Below are 12,910 nucleotides of genomic sequence, written 5' to 3' on the forward strand. Positions count from 1 at the left end.
GCAAGCAAAGCTGTCCACTCATTAAGATGTATTTTTTGATTCAGTGACTTATGTTACTGTTTACTCTTATAGAACTATTATATGACAGAAACGTATAGGAGTAGAGATGTTTTCTATATGTCTTGCAGTATTTGCTAGCTTTACTTTAATGTGTATTCATTATTTTATCAACATTCTCCATTTCAACTTCAGGTAGAACATGTAGAATCTCTATTTTGTGTTTATTATTTTTGTGTTTATTATTAGTTAAAATTGCTAACAGATAAGAAGCAATAAAAGCGGATTGAAGGATGTCATGTCAAATATATCATGTATGTATCTGTTTTTCCTCAAATGAACTTTATCTTTCCCCATGCTCATTTGTAGTCATCTTCCTACTATGATTTCCTAATATCTTTATTATATCTTTTTAAAGCTATTATTGTTAATCATTTTTTTTATCATCAGTATCCTTGGAAAATCTTACTTACTGACCCTCACTTATGTTATTGGTGTGAAATTAAGCCATTGTTTTTATGCTACCAAGCTATGAAATTAAATCTAACCTGAGAGGTTGATTCTTGGTTGGCATTTTGCCCAGCTGGGTAGATGAAAGGATGGAAGAGGACAAGGAGTCATATATGATTGAGGCATTGTTTAGAAACTGCTTGAAATAATGGTCTTTGAAAATTAATCTGAGAAGGAGAGAGAGTACAGGAAGAGGTGAGCACAGGAACTGTGTCATGGCAGGAGCTAAGGATATAGGGAGGCGGAGGCATTGTGGACAACTGTTAAAAGAAGTAATCAGGTGAATAGGGAGTGGCTGTAACTCTAGGTGTTTAAAAAGGAAATTGGAAGTCAGGTTTCTGGCACCTTGTAAGAGGCAGTCTAGTGGGGTGGTTAAGAATGTGGACTTTGGAGTATGAGATTTAATTTTAAATCTGGATTCTTTTATTTCCTTGCTATATAGTCTTGGGCAGTCTGCTTAGCTTTTCTCTCAGCCTCAGTTTCTTTATCAGTAAAGTGAGAGCCGAATATAGTATGTAAATTTAGAAGCGCAGTTCACTGCACAAACTAGGTGTTAGTAATTACTGCTATTATTTTATTGTTATTTACTCTAACTTGTAAAATCTTACATTATAATTTTAACTTAGTTATAAACAATTATATCATTTTTTTGAATTGGATGAAAATGGTTCAGACATCAAAAATTTTCCGTCCCGACATGTTAATTGAAATAAGCCAGGCACAGAAAGATAAATGCTATATGTTATCACTCATATATGGAAGCTAAGTAAGTTGATTTCACATAAGTAGAAAGTAGAATAGTGGTTACCAAATGCTGGGAAGGGTGGTAGGGAGATAGGGAGAGGTTGGTTAACAGATAAAAAATTACAGCTGGATTGGAGGAGTAAGTTCTTGTGTTGTTTAGCACTGTAGGGTAACTATAGTTAATTTTATATTTTCAGATAGCTTGAAGCGAAGAATGTTCCCAACACAAAGAAATAAATGTTTTAGGTGATAGATATGCTAATTACGCTGATTTTTTCATTACACATTGCATATCAGTGTATCAAAATATCACATTGTACCCTATGAATACATAAAATTATTTTTTAAAAAAAACCTTTCCCTTCTGACCCAGTCCTTCCTTTACTTAGTTCCTACTATCATCCTGCCCAAACAAATAGCCATAGTTTCGTTATTTATCCTTTCACATATGTATAAGCCAGATTTCTCTTCTCCCCCAACACAAATGGGAAATACCATACAAACCTTTTCTCTGTCTTGCATTTTAAATTTAATAAATTGATATGAAGATTTTTTTTAAGGGTTGAAAACTTCATTACCTTTTTCTTGTACCCTTTTGCTACATGTTGGATTTTAATACAGTTTAATTTTCCAGTCCTCTCTAAATGGACATGTGCACATTTTTGATTTTACAATCAATATCACAGTGAATAACTTGTATACATGCCATTTTGAACATGTGAGTATATCTCTAGAATAAATTCATAGACATAAATTGCATTTGTGACCTTCATACTGACAGAATACTCTCCCTGTCAGCTACCAGTTTATTCACACCAGCTCATGTTTAAAACTGCTTGTTCCTTAGTCTTGCCACCAGAATACATTTTTGTATTTACTGGATTTTGCCAACCTGATAACTGAAAAATATTTCAGTATAACTTAAATGTGTATTTCTCTTATGGGTGAGGTTGAAGTTTTACTCATTTAAAGTCATTTTTATTGTTTTTATGGTTTAGTGTCTATTCATACCCTTTGTCTTTTTTCTCTTACAATGTTGGTCTTGGTATAGAAACACTTTGGGTTTGGGGAATTAGCCTTTTTGTGATAAGATAAACTGAACTTGTTTTTCATTTGTCTGTTGACTCTCCATGCTGAGGTTTTTGATTTTTTTTTTTTTTTTATGTAATCACATTACTTTTTTGATGCATGGAGTTTTTGTGTTCTTACTCCAGGATTAAATAAATTGTGTTTTTCTCTAATGTGTTTCCAAGTTCATTTTGTAAAAGGTAACTGCCAAGTGGTCTCAGTACTTTTTCTTTTCTCTTTTTGAGATAGGGTCTTAACTCTGTCACCCAGGCTGGAATGCAGTGATGTGATCACAGATCACTGCAGCCTTGAACTCCCAGGCTCAGATGATTCTTCCCCCTCAGCCTCCTTGAGTATCTGGGACTACAAGCACACAGTACCATGAGTGGCTAATTTTTTCTTTTTTTTTTGGTAGGGACTGGGTTTCCCCATTTTGCCCAGACTGGTCTTGAACTCCTGGGCTGAAGCGATCTGTCCACCTTGGACTCCTAAAGTGCTGTTATTACAGGATTGAGTAACTGTGTCCGGCTTTAATACTGTTTATTTCTTAATTTATCTCTTCTTTGTTGGTTTGGATGTCACTTTTATAAAATCTGAATTCATAGTATATTTGGATCTATTTCTAGGCATTCTTTTTTCACTGTTTAAACTAATATACTGATGGGTATGTTTTTAAGAAATAAAATGGCTACACATAGCATTAAGGAGTGTTAGTGTAAAGAGAAGAACTTAAATTTCTTCATTGTACTCCATGACCCAGGTGCTTTTTACGTGTATTAACTCACTTAACCATTATCATTCTCACTAATTCAGTTTGCAACTGGAATTTGTGGAATGTGCAGTTGGCTAAAATTTTTTTAACATTGTTTTCTTCTTTAGCTGTGATGCAGATCCATCTGCCCTAGCAAAATATGTTCTGGCTTTGGTAAAGAAAGACAAAAGTGAAAAAGAGTTAAAGGCATTATGTATTGATCAGCTGGATGTATTTCTTCAGAAAGGTAAGATCTTTGGTTTGAAAATACTACTATATTTTAAAAAGTTATTTAAGGCTGGGCACATTGGCTCACATTTGTAATCCCATCACTCAGGAGGCCAAGGTGGGTGGATCACCTGAGGTCAGGAGTTCAAGACCAGCCTGGCCAAACATGGTGAAACCCCTTCTCTACAAAAAATACAAAAATTAGCTGGGCATGATGGTGAGTACCTGTAATTCCAGCTACTCGGGAAGCTGAGGCAGGAGAATTGCTTGAACTCAGGAGGTAGAGGTTGCAGTGAGCCAAGATCATGCCATTGTGTTCCAGCCTGGGTGACAGAGTGAGACTCTTGTCTCAGAAAAAGAAAGAAAAAATATATTATTTAAAATAAGATTATCAACAGAATATTAAAGGAACTCAGTAAGAGGCCCTAATTTTAGCAAAATTAAATATTATTATTGAGTATATCCATAGCTTATTTAAAATGGATGCCACCTCTCAGTAATGTCCATGTGCTTATTTAAGCATGTTGTTCTTTTTTCTTACATAGGTGAAAATGTTAAGAAAATGACTGAATGCTTATTTATTTAAAGCTAGTACTGCTTAGGAAACTGCTTTGAATCTTACCTAGCACATTGCTTTTCAGCTTTTTGCACCTTGCCACATCTAGATAATGTTAGTGTTTATGTTTGGCACACTGAGTAAGCTACATGGAGAAGACTAGTCATGGCTGGAGGTGACTGTCCCAGAGGCTGCGACCATTCTGGCCCTACTATCCTGAAAATAACTTGAACCAATATTGCCTCAGGACTTGTGCCATGACACACTGGTTGGGAAGCTGTTGCTATTAATATATTTTATTTTTTGAGGGATGGAGTCTCGCTCTGTCACCCAGGCTGGAGTGCAATGGTGTGATCTCGAGTGCAGTGGCACAATATCAAGTGCAATGGCACGATCTTGGCTCACTGCAACCTCCGACTCCCAGGTTCAAGCGATTCTCCCGCCTCAGCCTCCCAGGTAGCTCCCAACAGGCACCTGCCATCATACCTGGCTAATTTTTATGTTTTTGTAGAGGTGGGGTTTCACCATGTTGGCCAGGCTGGTCTTGAACTCCTGACCTCAGGTGATCCACCCGTCTTGGCCTCCCAAAGTGCTGGGATTACAGATGTGAGCCACCACACCTGGCTGATATTAGTATATTTTCTAGATTTATAAAAGTCAAAAGTATATTTCATCGTATTAGAGATAAGATGTATAGAAGGAGGAATTAATCTTAACAAATGTCTTTTAATCTATGGTGTTTGGTTTTATTTCTAGAGACACAGATATTTGTGGAAAAACTTTTCGATGCTGTGAATACAAAGAGTTACCTACCTCCTCCAGAGCAGCCGTCATCAGGAAGCCTGAAGGTAGAATTTTTTCCGCACCAAGAAAAAGATATAAAGAAAGAAGAGGTAAGGATTTGTGTTGTACGTTACAGGTTGTTTAAACACATAAGATGAATAACTAAACTGAGTTTTATTTTCTCTGTCTTTGTGATGGGAGTCCTGATCTTTGTGTTGGGAGTCCTCAGGACCACTCCCAGTTTAAATGACTTCTCTATGAGGACTCATAGGACTCTGCATATAATGTTGCTCATGGCCCTGGCATATTTCAGCAAAAGGATACAAAGCAAAGTCAGCAAATGGAAAATGTGTATGAGGCCAAGTCTAGTGAAAAACAAGCACAAGCTTCCAAAGTCTTCAGAGTTGCACAGGATGTGCTTAATTCCCCTAGCAATGAACTAAACAACACGTGGGGTTTAGGCTCCTTATAAACTCTGCTCAGGGTTCTTATTTGGGACTGGTCACATAGACAGTGGCTACGTAGTATGTACCAAAATTCCAGACTCCTGAGAGGAAAGCAGACGTTCAGCATAGACCATATTGTTTCATAAACGATTCAGGCACAGTGAACCATGTCTTACTAGGGAATAGTGAGAACCCTCAAAAAATCAAAGTGCCCAGGAGCCAGCCAAAGACCAGCCTTACAAGTAGGCTGGCTTTCTGAGGATAATAGTGTCGTTCCTGCTTTTAATCTGCACAATATCTTACAGACATGGAGTCTTATTATCTGTTCTATGAAAATTATTAGGTTGACAATGGATCTGTTTGCTTTTGTCATGTACGCATTTAGTAGGGAACTGTTTTCAAGGTAGTATACACAAGGACCTTCATAGGACAGTGGAAATGACTTCATACTTCAGGAGGTCCTGAAATTTTTGTGTATATTTTTTAACCTTCTCTCTTCATCCTTATTTAATAGTCATATAATAATTCATATCTTTTCAATTTGATGTTTAAAGATTATACTTTGGCCAGGGTGAGCGTGGTGGCTCATGCCTGTAATCCCAGCACTCTAGGAGGCTGAGGCTGGAGGATCACTTGAGCCCAGGAGTTTGAGATCAGTCTGGGTAATATAGTGAGACCTCATTTCTAAGAAAAAAAATTTAAAAATTAGCCAGGTGTGATGGGGGCATGGTGCATGCCTGTAGTCCTAGCTACTTGAGGGGCTAAGGTGGGAGAAATGCTTGAGCCCCAGCGACTGAGTCTGCTGATCGAAGCACTACACTGAAGCCTGGGCAACTGAGTAAGACCCTGTCTCAAAAAAAAAAAAACACAAAAAAAAACCCCTATAATTTTAGTGAAAATAATTGTTGACAGTTAAGCCATATGTTTCTGCATTAAGCCCCAGCTTAAGGTCACACACATTTTGGTTCTACAAATCACTGCTTTGTGACCTCGAAAGCATTACTTTTCTGAGTCTCATTTTACTCAGCTGGGAAATGGAAATATTAAAGTGATTGGTGCTTTATATACATTGTTTATTCCTCACACTTGGCACATGGTAGGTTCTCAGTAAATGGTAGCTACTGTTATTTTTGAGATTGTAAGAGATGTTGCTGTTGTGACCTTTGTTTTTTCTCCTTTATGCTTTTTTCAGATTTTGTATAAATAATATTTTTATTATTCGATAAAATATACAAATATGTGTAATTCTCAAATTTTTTTTATCTCTATCTGAATATATTTTCACACATGTATATTTATATATTTTCAGATACACACATACAACATCCCAATCAGTTTTATCTTCCTGGGAAGAACGGAAATGTAATTTTTACTAAACATGTTTCATACCTAACAGTATAGGTGTTCTGTTAGGAAGAAAGGAATGGTGGATATTGTGTTGGCAATTGCTTATGCCACATAGAGATATGCAATGCTTTATTTAAGTTTTACCCACTGGTGGAACTTTGGGTTGGTTTCAGATTTTTGCTATTAAAAATTACACTTTGTCCGGGAGTGGTGGTTCATGCCTGTAATCCCAGCACTTTGGGAGGCCGAGGCAGGCAGATCACCTTAGGTCAGAAGTTCGAGACCAGGTTGGCCAACATGGTGAAACCCCATATATACTAAAAATACAAAAATTAGCCAGGCATGGTGGCTAGAGCCTGTAATCCCAGTTACTCAGGAGGCTGAGGCAGGAGAATTGCTTGAACTGGGAGGCAGAGGTTGCAGTGAGCTGAGACCGTGCCATTGCACTCCAGCCTGGGCGAGGAGTGAAACTCTGTCTCAAAAAAAATATGCGCATACGTGTGTGTGCGTGCACACACACTCTCTCTCTCTCTCACTTTAATTCTCAAAAAATCTTGAGTAAATCATTGTCCCTTGGCTTGAGAAGTAGTCTTTCTCCCAGTCGAGTTAATAGCAAAGACTTAGTCTTATTATCTGTGGATGTAATAATACTTCATTGCTGTTTTCTCAACCAATTGTGGGAGATACTTAATCTCTGATCTTTTAGAATTGTCAAAATGCCAGATGGCAATCTGTGTTTAAAATGCTGTGGCTTTGGTGGCTCATGCCTGTAATCCCAGCACTTTGGGAGGCAGAGGCGGGTGGATTACCTGAGGTCAGGAGTTCGAGACCAGCCTGACCAACATGGTGAAACCCCGTCTCTACTAAAAATATAAAAATTAGCCTGGCATGGTGGTGGGTGCCTGTAATCCTAGCTACTCTAGGGTGAGGCAGGAGAATTGCTTGAACCCGGAAGGTGGAGGTTGCAGTGAGCTGAGATTGAGCCACTGCACTCCAGCCTGGGCAACAGAGTGAGACCCATCTCAAAAAAAAAATGCTGTGACTGTACTAAAAGTTTGCAGATGGGCACGTACTGTGAAATATGGTGATCTGTCAGATTACTTGCAAGAGTGCATTGAGTAAATAGAAGAGAAAGAGTGCATCAGAAGGGTTGTATTAATACCCAGTCTTTTGTCTGGTCTGGAGGAGAGCTGAAATAGGTGGAAAGAGTACAAAAGTACTTGAATTAAAAACGGCAAACTGTTGAAAGAATGCTTTAAAAATGATTTCTCCTAGACTGGTCTGTTAATAGGATTTCCATTTGATTTCTCATCTAAAGTGGCACACTTACTTTTATTTTTTTTGAGATGGAGTCTTACTTTGTTGCACAGGCTGGAGTGCCATGGCACCATCTCGGCTCGCTGCAACCTCTGCCTCCTGGGTTCAGGCAATTCTCCTGCCTCAGCTTCCTGAGTATCCCTCTTCGAATTCCCTCCTGGGATTACAGGCACGTGCCACCATGCCCGGTGGCCAATTTTTGTATTTTTAGTAGATATGGGATTTCAGCATGTTGGCGAGGCTGGTCTCAAACTGCTGACTTCAATCAATCCACCCACCTTGGTCTCCCAAAGTGCTGGGATTACAGGCGTGTGAGCTGCCGTGCCCAGCCTAAAGTGGCACACTTGTGACAGTCAGAGGCTATTATCAAAGGGATGCTCGAACAGCTGACATAAACTGGGACACGTATACCCTAGCTGTAGACTACCCGCATAAGAATATCTTATGGTTCTCAGTGATGCGAAGTCTTGAATCCTGTCTTATTTATAGAAGCCACTTGCTCAATATTTCCTGAATTTGTTTAACCTCTAAGTCCTTTTTCCTAATTATCTAGAAAAACAACGATTCCTTTCATTCCTATTGTTGAGGACTGTTGTTTTCAACAATATAGTCTGGAGAAGGTAGCACTAATCTAGAGAATATTTTCCAGGGTTGCTTTCTAGTAGCTATATATAATGAACGGCAGCATCTTGTAGGAAACAGGAATATATAGCTGTCACGCTGCTGTGAGAAACTGGAGAACTGTTTCGCCTTATATATTGTTTTCCCAGATACGTGTGTGTTTGTGCGTGTGTCTGTGTGTGTGTATCTGTGTCTGTGTGTATATATAAATATATATATATATATATATTTATGACTTGGTGAGTTCTAATGCATTCTTCTATATTCCTTGATGTGTTTGGTACCAGACCATATCCATGAAACCAAAATATGAATGTATGTTAGACTTTTAAAAGAATAAAATTAGATTTCCATTAATTATGTTAAAATGAGCATAGTTGCTTAAAATGTTTTCTCACCACTATTATCTAAGATAAATTTCTTTGTCATTCACTTTAACTTTCATTAGACCGTAATACAGTTAAATGATTGATTATACTTAGTATTGTTTGGATACTTTTAGAAGATGACAATTTTGCTTCTATATTATATAAACTAATTTTTATGTTAATTAAATGTTAATGTTAATAAAGTCATTAAAGTAGTAATGTGTCTAAGACTGTTACAGTGAAATAAGTACTAAACTTGTACACCTTTTTTTTGTGTGTCTATCAGATCACTAAGGAGGAAGAGCGAGAGAAGAAGTTTTCTAGAAGGCTAAATCACAGCCCTCCCCAGTCAAGCTCCCGATACAGGGAAAATAGGTAAGTGGTCCATTGAACCATGCTTAGTGTTTCAACTTAAGTTATCTTTTATACGAATGTTTAGAATTGGATTATCTTTTACATAGAGGCAAGTAATATCTACTCTTTTATTGATCTAGGAAAATATTTCTACCATGAAAATCTAGGTCAGATTTGTACATCTTGGGAGTGAGTTTAGAACAGTGCTTGATTTATATTAGCTGGTATTCTTTTATTCCTAACTTCAGATTCCAGTGGAATCTTAATGTGTGGCTCCTTTTTTGCCAGAAGTTACCCCTTAGTGTGATTAAATTGTCGTTCTCATTCAGGCTTCACAAGCACTTAGAATACAATGCACATGATATATGTCTGTAAGTATGAGACTGTCTGTACAAGGTAGTATGTTCTGTTTGTACTCTAAGTCATATGTATAAATGCCTTTATCTACAGATGCCTAATTGTATAGATGCCAATGTGTATAAGACTAAGGGTTAAGGCTTTAAAAAGATTGTTTTGTATTTAAAAGGGATTTAGAGTACTAAACTCAGTTTAAGCTCAGTTTTTTCAGTTGTCTGATGGTAGGATAAAAAGTTATGTTATAAGAATTAAATATGACTTTTACATTTAATTAGCTTTTGCCTGTGTCACTTAAAAATTATTTGTATAAAAGTGATCATATATTTCTTTAGAAGCCGTGATGAGAGGAAGAAAGATGATCGTTCTCGCAAAAGAGATTATGATCGAAACCCTCCTCGAAGAGATTCATACAGAGACCGGTACAATAGAAGACGAGGGCGGAGTCGCAGTTACAGCAGGAGTCGAAGTCGAAGTTGGAGTAAAGAGAGGCTTCGTGAGAGGGACAGAGATAGAAGCAGGACTAGAAGCAGAAGCAGAACACGAAGCAGAGGTAAATAGTACATGTATATTTTAGTTACCTTTTTATTGTGAAAAACTCCATATTTAAATGTTTTTAAGAATTGCTTGACATTTTGTCAGTGTTGTCTTTTTTTTTCTATTATGATATATTCTGTGGTGCAAGAGAATGCTTTTAAAAAATTCCTTTAAAAATTTTATTTCGTGCAAATTAAAATCACAGTTACCACTGCACATTCAATGGGATAGCCACAATGAAAAAGACTGATTGTCTTCAGTGTTGGTGAGAATGTAGATAAGCTGTTACTCTTTGGAAAGCAATGTGGCAGTATGTAAAAATGTTAAAACTACATTTGGCATATGGCTCCGCTATTCTACTTCTCGCTATTTACCTAAAAGAAATGAAAGTGTACGTCCACACAGATACTTGTACACAAATGTTCATAGCAGCCTTATTTGTAATAGCCAGAAACTAGAAACAACATAAATGTCCATCAGCAGGTGAATGTGTAAACCACGTTGTGGTATATCCATACCATAACATGGATAAAAAGAAAATAACTATTATACATGCAATAAAATGGATGAATCTCCATATAATTATGCTGAGTGAAAGAAGCAGGACAACAGTAAATATGTATATTAAAATTTTTTTTTTTTTTTGTCTTTGAGACAGAATCTTGCTCTGTCACCCAGGCTGGAGTTCAGGGGTACAGTCTCGGTTCACTGAAACCTCTGCCTCCTGGGTTCAAGTGATTATCATGCTTCAGCCTCGCAAGTGGCTGGGTTTACAGGCGAGTGCCACCATGCTTGGCTGATTTTTGTACTTTTAGTAGAGTCACATTGAGGGTTTTGCTATGTTGGCCAAACTGGTCTCGAATTCCTGACCTTAGGTGATCCACCCACCTCAGCCTCCCAAAGTGCTGGGATTATAGGCCTGAGCCACTGTGCCCAGAGTAAAATTTTAAAAATGCAGACTAATCTGTGATGACAGCAAAGCAGTGGTTGCCTGAGATGGAGTAAAGGAGGGATAGAGTAAAAATTATAAAGGGGTATGATGATTCTTTTGGGAGTGATGAGTATGTACATCATTTCAGTTGTAGTATTGTTTTCAGAGGTATATACCTTAATTAAAACTTACTATACAGTTAAAATATGTTCAGTTTATTATATATCAGTTATACTTCAAAACTATTTTTAAAAGTTTAAAAAGTTTTATTTCAGATGTATATTTTTGCAACAGCATGTCATTCCCAACATGTATGATTTTTCTTCTAGTACATATTATTGAAAGTAAAATACTGTAGTAAAACAACTAAAACACTTTTCAGTAAAACATCTTGAGTCAAACTTTTTTTGCTACTCTTAATACTATTTATGGCCTTTGTATAAACCCTGTATTCTGTTGCTCTTTTCTTAGAAATGTTCCACTGCTGTGATCTAGGTATATTAGGCTTCTTGGCACGTTGCTTCAATTAACTAATCTCTTTAATTTCTTTTCTCTTTCCTTAGGACCATATGTATACTCTAGTTAATTTCTTTATACGTGTTTAATATGAGCTCCTTTTGGCCCATCTGTTCTTACCTTAATAAACAGACATAGTAATAACTTTAGATGGATGACTACAAAATGTTCATCACAGGAAAAATGACCATACTTTATTGCATGTTTTGTTTTGTGATCTGTAATTATGCATACCAAGAGTGTGATGAAGATAATAAAAAATTTCTTTTTTCTATGAACAAAGCTCTAAGGAAAAACATTAAATATGGCCGCTTTATGTGGTTTTATTTGTAGTTTGGATTATATTGAAAAAAGCTTTTAACATTGTATATTAATTTAATTTTTTTTAAAAGATGATTTTGCAAAATTTAAAACTTTTTTTTTCTATGTTTATAAAAATATTACTATTTCTTACATCTGGGACTTTTTTTTTTTTAAATACAGTGTAGATTTATAAGTTATTTATCTTTTATTGCAGAAAGGGATCTGGTAAAACCTAAATATGACCTGGATAGAACAGATCCATTAGAAAATAATTATACTCCAGTCTCTTCGGTACCTAGTATTTCATCTGGCCACTACCCTGTACCTACTTTGAGCAGCACTATTACAGTAATTGCTCCTACTCATCATGGTAACAACACTACCGAAAGTTGGTCTGAATTTCATGAAGACCAGGTGGACCATAACTCTTATGTAAGACCACCCATGCCAAAGAAACGGTGTAGAGACTATGATGGTAAGTCTTTCAGCTGTTTCATGAAGTATTTAGTATTTCCAGCTGCCTAAATTCTGTGTTTATGTTGTACACAGTTATTCAGAGACTTAACCTCTCAAATAGTGGGAAATTAGCCTTAATCACTTCTTGAATTCCACAATATGATTGAAACGGTTGTTAGTTACCACTAATTATTTGAGTATCATTTTAAAGATACTATTTATTTGCAAGTAAGTCTTAATAAATTTTGAGAGTTTACCAAACAAGGGTAAATATCTACTGAGTTATTAGGGAATCTGCTACTGAAACATTATTGACAAAACTCATTTCTTTAGAATGAGTGATCATTGGACTGTAAGTAGAAATGTACCTAGAAATGTAAATGTCACCTATGTAAGAATTTTATTAAAGAATTGAAGACTTTTAAGGATTTGCTGTAAAAGATTTTTAAGTAATATTAAAGCCATAATTGCAATTTTTTTTAGTTTTAAGCGAGAGATTTAAATGAAGGACATTTCTAAGACAAAAATTATATATAAGTCTTATCTCTCTTGTTAGCTAGGTTACTTATTTTAATTTGATTTTTTTTTTTAAGTATGTATATGTGTTAGTTCATTTAACATTGCTCTAAAGGAATACCTGAGCCTGGGAAATTATGAAAAATAGAGGTTTCTTTGGCTCATGGTTCTGCAGACTATACAGAAAGTGTAGAGCCAGCATCTGCA

General features: G+C 36.3%; 1 protein-coding gene across 19 annotated transcripts in view; it reads left to right on the plus strand.

Moving 5' to 3' along the window:
• RBM26 (RNA binding motif protein 26) overlaps positions 1–12,910 on the plus strand; it is a 90,942-nt gene that overhangs the window by 24,021 nt on the left and 54,011 nt on the right. For all 19 annotated transcript variants that reach the window (XM_012445351.2, XM_012445352.3, XM_012445359.2 and 16 more), the window contains exons 2-6: positions 3,199–3,317; positions 4,611–4,747; positions 9,023–9,111; positions 9,780–9,997; positions 11,946–12,206. In XM_012445351.2, coding sequence (XP_012300774.1) covers positions 3,199–3,317; positions 4,611–4,747; positions 9,023–9,111; positions 9,780–9,997; positions 11,946–12,206 — 824 coding nt within the window. The remainder of the gene's footprint in view (positions 1–3,198; positions 3,318–4,610; positions 4,748–9,022; positions 9,112–9,779; positions 9,998–11,945; positions 12,207–12,910) is intronic.

This window comes from Aotus nancymaae, unplaced genomic scaffold (genome assembly GCF_030222135.1).
Source record: "Aotus nancymaae isolate 86718 unplaced genomic scaffold, 86718_ANA_hifiasm-v0.15.2.pri h1tg000048l, whole genome shotgun sequence".
Classification (NCBI taxonomy): Eukaryota; Metazoa; Chordata; class Mammalia; order Primates; family Aotidae; genus Aotus; species Aotus nancymaae.